The 9,552-nt window shown below is 38.0% G+C and overlaps 1 protein-coding gene across 1 annotated transcript; it reads right to left on the bottom strand.

Annotated features, from left to right (window-relative positions):
• Positions 1-5,189: 5,189 nt before the first annotated feature.
• Positions 5,190-9,179, bottom strand: LOC134247944 (uncharacterized). The gene is made up of 2 exons (XM_062730335.1): positions 8,495-9,179; positions 5,190-8,377 (listed from the first exon to the last, which is right to left on the bottom strand). The coding sequence occupies exons 1-2, from the start codon at positions 9,177-9,179 to the stop codon at positions 5,190-5,192; spliced, it is 3,873 nt and encodes a 1,290-aa protein (XP_062586319.1).
• Between the last annotated feature and the right edge of the window lie 373 nt (positions 9,180-9,552).

Raw genomic sequence — 9,552 nt, 5'->3', positions numbered from 1 at the left:
TAAAAAGAATCCATTGGAGATGGACTTATGAGATTCCCACTTTTTGCTCCTTTATCACAAATTAGTTAAATGTGGGAACAGGGGGAAAGAAGCAAAACTACAAATGTCCTAGCTAGTAAGCCCCACCTTTATAAAATTAAGACCCATCGAATAAGAGGCTCGATATTTTGAGTCTGAAGTTTATCTTAAATAATACTGTAACAATACAGCCGCGTAGCAGCGTTTTTGAAAGTGGGCGAGGGGGGGGGGGGGCTGAGAAAAAAAATACTTACTCAAAAGTTGACAAGCCTATTTCGGGGGGGGGGGGGGGCTTACTTTTTCAGTGCCAATTTTTTCCCGTACCAATTGCCTGCAGTATGAATAAATCTTTAGGAGTGGATCTCATCTTTACAAAGAAGTGGTAACTGACCACTGGCACCCCAGTGTTACCAATTTAACACCACCAGCAAAAGTAAGTCTTGTAGAACCAGATGTTGTTTATTTATGACAAATCTTGTGAGTGTGCAAGGGATGGGATGGGAGTGAAAAGATGTTTGATAAGAAGTAACAGACCCTTTGAATTTACTAGTGGCTCTCACATAATATACTTTCAGAATGGCAGACTTTAGGCCTATAGTATATACCGGTACAGAACCATCATTTCCGAATATATACAACATACCCGACTTAAATAAATAGCACATGTCTAGTTGCTACGTGTGTATGTCATGGTCCAAAGAGCGATTTATGTATTAAAAAAACTTAAGGATGAATCCTCCTAAATAGACAAATTGTATATCTCTTTTTAAAAGATAATTTGTGCAAACCTCTTATTTGTCCGAACAAAGGACAAGATAGGGTAAGAACAGTATTTGGCCCCCGATTTGGGGTGTCTTTCAGAATGATGCATCAGTTTATCCATGAAAACCTGTTTTCACCCCTGCCACATAATGAGTGTTGGTTTTAAGATTAAGGAAATACAGGGGTGACAGTGAGGTCAGGAAATAGGTCAATTTTCGAAATTTCTCATGTTTATGCAATTTTTCACTAATTTTACAGCACATTTTCTTTCGGAAAACATAGAGCACACGCTTGCCTATCTACCAAATTTATATATTTTGTACACTTATATCAGATGCAGTATATATGTAAAAATCTCAGATAGGCAAGCGTGTGCTCTATGTTTTCCGAAGAGAAATGTATCCCAAATATGATGAAATTCCACCAGAATTGAGGAAATTCGGGAAAATGTCCTATTTATGCACCCTCTAGTGGCTTCCATGTAGGCTTTGAATCAAAATTAGTCCTTGTCTTGAAGTAAGCATCATTTTAACTTCTTAACTACAAACTATCACAGTTTTACCAGTGTTCTGATTTTTATATCAAATAAGGGGCCAGATCAGGCTGCTACCCTATCTTGTCCTTTCTAATTTGTCCGAACAAATAACTAATTCTTCCGAACGAATTTTTAATTTGTCCGAACAAATAACTTATTTGTCGGAACAAATTTCTAATTCGTCCGAACGAATATCTAATTCGTCCGAACAAATAACTATAGTTCCAATTCGTCCGCACAAATATCCAATTCGTCCGGACGAATTTCTAATTCTTCCGAACGAATTTCTAATTCGTCCGAACAAATAAGTGATGAATAGGAAATGACAGTTCTGCGCCATGAGGGACGAGGGACGGAATCGAGGGACGCGGTGTATTTTTAGAAAGGGGTTTTTCCGTGATCTATATACCTGTGGTGCTATTTCTATTATAGATTTGCTTTATAATGTATTCAGTAAATGAGTGGCGTTGATTAATAGGTGGATGTTTTATTTATCTGTCTGATCGTAGTTCTGCGCCATGAGGACGAGGGACGGAATTGAGGGACGTGGTGTATTTTTAGAAAGAAGATTTTCCGTGATCGATATACCTGTGGTGCAATATCTATCTTAAATATGCTTTAAAATGTATTCAGTAAAATTAATGAGTGATGAAACATTTATCTACCTGTCTGATCGTATTGTCTATGTACAAGCAAAAACATCTACTATAAATATTTAAATTGGAAAACCCCAGTTTATATCCTAAAGTGTATATATATAAGAGACGTTCTCTATATCATTCTTACAGTGTTTACAAAAATTATGGAGTGGAAAGAACATTTAAAATCTATTTATTTCGATTTGGAAAACCCTGTAAGCTATTCGGGTCCAACGAAGATTTATCGTTATCTCAAAAAAGAGGGGAAATATAAAGTTGGGTTGTCAGCCATAAAGCAATGGCTTCAAGACATCGATGCTTACAGTCTTCAGCGCCCGCAGAGGTACAAGATCAAAACAAACAGAGTGATTTCTCAAGGAATAGACTTTCTTTGGGACGCAGATTTAGCAGATGTAAGTTCCATTTCCAAAGAAAATGACGACTTGAAATTTCTGCTTGTTACAATTGATGATTTTTCTCGATATGCTTGGGTTAGACCTTTGAAGAATAAGAAACATGAAAGTATAATCGATGCTCTAAAAGATATATTTGAAGAAGGTAGAATTCCTTCTGAACTGCGGACGGATAAAGGATCAGAGTGGATTAATAGATGGACCAAGCAGTATTTGAAGAGGAAAGACATACATCATTTCGTCACGCAAAATGTCACCCATGCTAATTACGCAGAGAGGTTCATCAGGACATTGAAAGTCATGATGTATCGCTACTTCACACATAATCGCACATACAGATACGTTGAAGTTTTACAAGACATCGTTCAAAATTATAACAACCGACCGCACAGGTCCCTGAATGGTCTATCTCCAAGCGATGTGAACAAAACAAATGAAGATATCATGTGGAAGAAACTGTATGTGGATGTGTTGAAACCCACTGTGGTACGAAAGAAAAATTATAAACCACATAAACGATTCAAATTTAAAGTGGGTGACTATGTCAGATTGTCGGAAATAAAGCACACTTTCCAGAGAGACTACGAACAAAAATGGACCGAGGAAGTCTTTATTGTCAGCAGAAGATTTTTACGTCAAGGAATACCTGTATACAAAGTCGTTGATTATAGTAAAGATCCTATTGACGGAACTTTTTATGAAGCAGAATTGCAGAGGGTTAACAAAACAAGAGACGACTTGTGGAAAATAGAGAAAGTACTAAAAAGACGCAAGCGCAGAGGTCAGACGGAGGTGTTGGTCAAATGGCAAGGATACCCCAGAAAATTTAATTCCTGGGTTAATGAGGATGAATTACAGGATATATAAGAAGCCAAATTGAAGTTTTATTCATTCTATCCAAGACAGTCATGCAGTCAACATCGTGCTCTGTTTGCCAGCGAACATTTTCCAGGTACGATAACATGTTGAGGCATAAACGTATGGCTCATGGAACAAACCAACCATATCCTCGAATCAATAAAGCGTATCCTCCTCCTCCTCAAAAAGTACTTCCTCCTCTTCCTCAGGAATTACCTCCTCCTCCTCAGGAATTACCTCCTCCTCCTCAGGAATTACCTCCTCCTCCTCCTCCTCCTCAGGAATTACCTCCTCCTCCTCCTCCTCCTCACCCAGAAGAGACATCAGATTTTCCGAGGTTCAAATTTATCCATCCCTTCACGATGATTATCGCAGGACCAACTATGTCAGGAAAATCCACATGGATCAAGAAAGTATTAATTCACAAAAATCAACTCATAAGCCCAGTACCAGAGAAAATCTTATGGATTTATAAGCGATGGCAACCCCTATATGATGAACTAAAGTACTGGATTCCAGGTATAATATTTATTGAAGGCATTACAGAGGATATTAAATCAGATACAGTTATCAACCCCAGGGAAAGAACTCTTTTGATCATTGACGACATGATGAAGGATGCAACCCAGGACAAGGAGATCTGCGAGCTGTTTACGGAGGGTGCACATCATCGCAACCTAAGCGTAATTTGTATCATGCAGAATTTATTCAACAAAGGAAAAGAAAATCGAACGATGAGTTTAAATAGTCAGTATATAGTTCTGTTTAAAAATCCGAGAGATCGACAACAGATCGGAGTTCTAGCTCGACAGATGTACCCTGGAAACACCCAGAAGCTTCTAGACGTTTATGACAAAGCAGTGTCAGTTCCCTACGGAGCACTTGTGTTAGATTTAAAGCAAAGAACCCCGGAATCAAAGCGATTTCAGGCGGATATATTCAAACCCTACATAAGAGGGCGAGAAAACTCTGGACATCATTTGACTGCAGAGCATCAAACAGAGAAGACGTCTCCAGGCGACTCGTCTTACTACAAAACTCTTAACACGGACTATCAAAGTAAGGAGATGGCTTACCAGAAACCAAACCAGGATTATGATAATAGCAGTTTGTCGTATTATCAAAGAAAACCGATAGGATCTTCTGATAATCTGAGAACCTTTCCTTGGCCATCGCAACTTAATACGAGAAATGTGCATTTTGATGAGAAATACCCATCGTGTGCCGATTGCGGAACCATGTACGCCAGCTCTTATGATTTACAGCGTCATGTTAAAAATGGTTGTCCAATGGAAGATAATTCAGACGAAAACGATACCATGTCTGACGTCAGTGAAGAGGATGACGACAGAGAATTCTCTTCCCTCGTCAATGAAGTATGGGAGGAAAATCAATCTCAGTTTGACAAAAAATATGATCAGCTCATGGAAGAAAATTCAAACCTCTCCAAAACGGAAGCTCGAGAGGAAGTAAGTGAAATGATGTTACCCAAAGACAGAAACTCGCTCCTTAAGAAGTATAAAAGAATTCTTTTAACTTTTGCGAAATTGAATCGAAGCAAGCTTCACCGCAACATCAACAAAGAAGTATCAACCCTCATGAAGAAAAAGGATATAGATCTGGAAAGGGCAGTTTCCCGAGTTCTAAATAAATATAGACAAGAGTTTGATCAGCTGTTGGAGGCCGACGATAGCGTTTACCAGGATGATACCAAAGAAGAGTCTAGCGACGAGGAAATGGATGAATAATTTATACAAGTGATTTTACATTATGAAACAAGAAAACAAAGTCCTTGTTTAAGTTCAATTCTTTATTATCAAATTGACATGTTAAATGATGACAATGTATTCACAAATTGTGTTACAAATTGAATCATTCACAAAAATGTATATTAAAATCAATAAATCTGACAAAATAAGAATTGTCTTGTTATACATGTATATACTATTTATAGTATTAATGGTCTTACACATGATTATCAAATGGTGTGATTTTGTAATGACCATGAGCGAGGGTGTGTATACCAGAGTCCAGAACGAACCCTTTGTCATCGTATGGACTTAGCGTTGTTTTACATACAGATACAGAAAACAGCTGATGGCTATAACTTCTTATCAAATTCATTGAATGACGCATGTAGCAATGATCAAAAAGGGCTTGCTTGTAAGCCTGATGTTTTAAGTGTCTGTCTATTACAGATTTTTTGACTCCTTTAGCCGTCTTCTTCTCTATGCCATCATACAACAAACTGTACATCTTAGGTCTGAGACCAATGAATTCTTCTATCGGTTTCCCTCCGCACTCATCCTTCATTTTACCGAGAACCTTACAGTTTGTTTTGGAGAAAAGAAAGTGGGTTTTCTCAAAGTTACTGGTGTCAAAAAGAGTTTTATGAGTAAATATATCTTGATAAAAGTCTTCTGTTTGGATTTCATAGCAAAGGCTATCCGTGTCTGTAAACAGAAGACTAGCCTTTTCCCCGTAGGTAGATTTTACAAAGTCATAGTGAAACTCGAACATGAGCAGCTTAGCGAGGTCAAGAATACAAAAACCAGCATATATGGGGCGATTGAGAATAATGTTGTTTTTCCTAAGATTGACAGCTACTAGGTCATCATTGAAGATCTTAAAAGACTGAAAGTTTGGCTTTGCACATACTTTACGTAATCTCTTTTTGGTGTGCACCAGTTCCACATTCACTCTCTTTCTCATGTTCTCCATGGTTTTCCCAAAGACAGAATTATTCATGAGCTTATAAAAATCTTTCTCGAAATCTGTTGTAGCCTGAGACCTCCTGTGGGTATTAAAATCAATGTATGACTTTAACCAAGGAGACTGAGTAAATTCTAGAACCCTGTGGATTTTGGATAATACAAGACCTTTTGACAAATAGTATTTTAGATTTCGATAATGAATAACGTACTTTTCTTTATCATTGAGGTTAGGCACGAGTTTTAGGGCACCTCCTTTGATGTCTAACTTTTCTTTGAGCATCAAACTATGAGGAGACAACATATCATCTGTAATTGTCTTGTTTTCAGGAGCAAGAGGATAATCACTATGTTCATCATGTAGAAAATCGGGATATTTTAGATCCACTTCTAATATATACCCGGTGTCCGAGTCATCTGGGATATCCATGACATTTAAACTATGTATTTGTTCTGGAGTGCACCAGGCAAAGTCCCTCTCGGGCAGGGGCATTGACATACTTGTACCGTAAAGGTTATTCATGTCTAGATAAGTAAGCCAAGTTTTCAGTTTTGAAGGATCAAAATCAGGGACCATTGGGTTGTTGGCTTTGGCGTATTTCTTCGAGATCATAGACACCCCTCCCCTAATTCCCAGCTCTATCATCAAAACCATATCGATGTCATCAAAGAGCTGTAACTTAACTTTTGTCATTTTCAACATGGCCTCCCATGCAAGACCGGGTGAAGTATAGAAATGAGCGGGATCTAGATGATATGCATTCAGACATAGATTTCTAAAATTCTCAAATACATCAGAGAGTAGTAAGACATCCGTTTTTAAGTATAAATCATGGTAATCCCCCATGTTTGTCATGTTAAAGGTTTCCCATACCTTTTCAGCGTGAACATAGCCAGTCTCAGAAATATCAGATTCGGACAGTTTGTTGTAAAATGCTGTGACCGGAGGTAACTCTTGGTCGTAAAATCGATCCCAACAGGACATGTAATCATAGGGATAAACCCCTTTCCGTAGTAAGAGGTCTCTCTCAACTTCAGATGGAAAATGTCGGGATAGATTTTGAAATCTCGATCCCCCTTCTTTGGCTAAATTTGTTACTAAAGTGTCTAGTGAAGCATTCAGAAATTGTAATGAATCAATGAAACGTAAATTATCGAGTGAAAAACTAATGTATTTCTCCATATTGTTTGGAATACAAGATATTTTCTTATTCTTTAATTTTCCAATGGCACTCATCATGTGGTGAAGGTCGTAATTGCGGCTGTTGTGTGCGATAACAGGAATGTAGAAATCCCTGTTTTCTTTCCTAAATTGGAGCTGCAAGTTACACTGGTTATGTGCTGCACCTCTGTACTTGCCCGTTAAATGATCATGATCCCTGACCCTATCCACCCCTAGAGGTTGTTCACAAATGTGACAATCAGTGGCGTTTCTGAAAGAAGTTTCTTCTTCTACTGAGATGGACATGGGTTTACTTTGGGACAGTATCTTACAGATTTCCTCTTCCTCTTTGATCAAACATTCAAAGAGGTGATCCATAGCATTGACACCCCTATATAGATAAGCAGGTTTTGATTTACTATTATCTGAACATTTCACGTAATAGCAAAATCCGCAAGGTTCGTGCTTTTGATAGGGAGTGGTCGATGAATGAGTCTGACTCGGACTACAAGATTGAATAGGAATAGTTAAACTTTCCAAGTCGAGATAAATGACAAAGGGTACCTTCAATTGTTTATTAACATGCTTGAATTGCACCCATTGATCATGTTCTGATTTTGGGAACGTTAATCTCTGGGGACCATGAGGAGAGCAATATGGAACATGCTCATTTAATAAATCTTGTCTTGTAAACCCATGGAGACAGAAATTACAATAGAACGTTTCTCCATCATGGCTGGTTCTGTCCCCCATTAGCCTGCTCATGTTCCTGATAAGACCATAATGTCTTGTTTCACCCTTTGAGAAAAGAAGCAAATTGACATGGTGGAACGTATTTCTTGCTTCTGTTATGTGAAGGGGGAAAATTTCATTTTTCTCAAATCCAAACACATTGACTGATATGTTGTTTTTCCTTTCAAATCGATTAATTTGAGACAAAGGTAAAGGGAAGTCTAATCCCTCAGTATTCAGTTCATACTCATACTTCGTGTAATTTGACACACGCGCTGGGTGATCTAATCTACCAATAGGATGAAGAGAGGCTAAAATCGACCAAAGAAAACATTTTTGATCTACATTTTCAATGTTCAGTACAGCCTTTTTCTTTGCAATTTTTGGTGGCAAGGGAAGATAACTGCTACCAGATAAAGGGGCATACTCTGCAGTGTTAAACTCCATTTTTAAAATCTGATCAATAGACCATCCACTGCCGTCCCTTTCAAAATTTTGATAACTAACATATAAATTTTTGTAAGCTTTAGCCAGCTGCTCTTTGATTTCTGTTCCATTTGTCAGTGTAAAATTAATAGATCTAAATGTCGGCTCAGCATAGACAGCCTAATTGTTTTCATTGTATTTGACAAATTTGACATACAAAGTCAAAAACCATTTGATACCTCGTTTTGACCACAGGGTAGTATGAAGAAGATATTGGATTGGGTCACTGTTGTCTTTGAAAAATTGAAGAATGTCCCACAGATTACCCGGGTTTGGTTCCAACACTTTTGTTTCCACCCCTCCTTTTAATGCTTGCTTGCTTCCAGCACCTGATTGTGTACTCCATCTATGTCGTCTATTCACGCAGGAATCGCATACATCTGTTCGGTGACTGTAAAATCGTTCTGGTAGAGGTCGATGACACCAGTGGCATTCTCTACCTGTCTCAGCGCATGAATGGCAGAATTTTTTCCCATTTAATAAAGGTTTAATCTGGGTACACCAGATACATTTCCCTGTAGACTCTGTACTCATCTCATTCCTTGTACTTTGCATAGGGATATCTGGAGGATTGTTTTCTGCATCCTGTAACATATTTTCTTCGTATCGCCGTCTTTTCATCTCTGACTGGTTTTCATCTGTTTCATCAGCATGGTTTGTTTGTTTTTGATCCGCTCTCCTTTTTTCTCCGTGTGTTTTGATATGTCGCGTAAAGTTGTCTTTCCTGTTGAATTTTGAATGACATATTGGACATACATTAGTATACGGCGTTCCGTGCATGGTTCTCTGATGTCTATTTAAATGAGATTTCTGCTTGAAAGCTTTCCCGCAGTCATCACACCTGTGTTCGTCGTTCCGCTCCATCAGCGCGCAGGTTTACCTGGACAGATTTGTTTAATATAGACGTGTTAAACACGATGAGTCTGCTCTCTTTCAAGCTCAGCTAATAAATGACTGTCGGGATTAATTGCGATTCATATATCCTCATTCACCGGAAAGTCCACTTGTGCTATTCTTAACTGAGGGGGTATTGCACAACAGACTGAAATAATTCATTGTTCAAATATTTTTAAATTATATAAAAAACAATATTTTTTTTCTTTAATGAAGCTAGGGGATCTTCTTACGCTTCTTAGTTGAAAATAAAGTCTGCCACATAAAAATCACCCAACGCGTTGTATTGATTAAGCGTATCTAAAAATAGATGGGTATTTCCTCTTTCTAAAATTACACCACG

Source organism: Saccostrea cucullata, unplaced genomic scaffold, assembly GCF_032062105.1.
Source record: "Saccostrea cucullata isolate Sc308-1 unplaced genomic scaffold, CSIRO_AGI_Scuc_v1 ctg5089, whole genome shotgun sequence".
Classification (NCBI taxonomy): domain Eukaryota; kingdom Metazoa; phylum Mollusca; class Bivalvia; order Ostreida; family Ostreidae; genus Saccostrea; species Saccostrea cuccullata.
The sequence above is the reverse complement of the archived record's forward strand: the minus strand, read 5'-3'. Positions and strand labels throughout refer to the sequence as shown.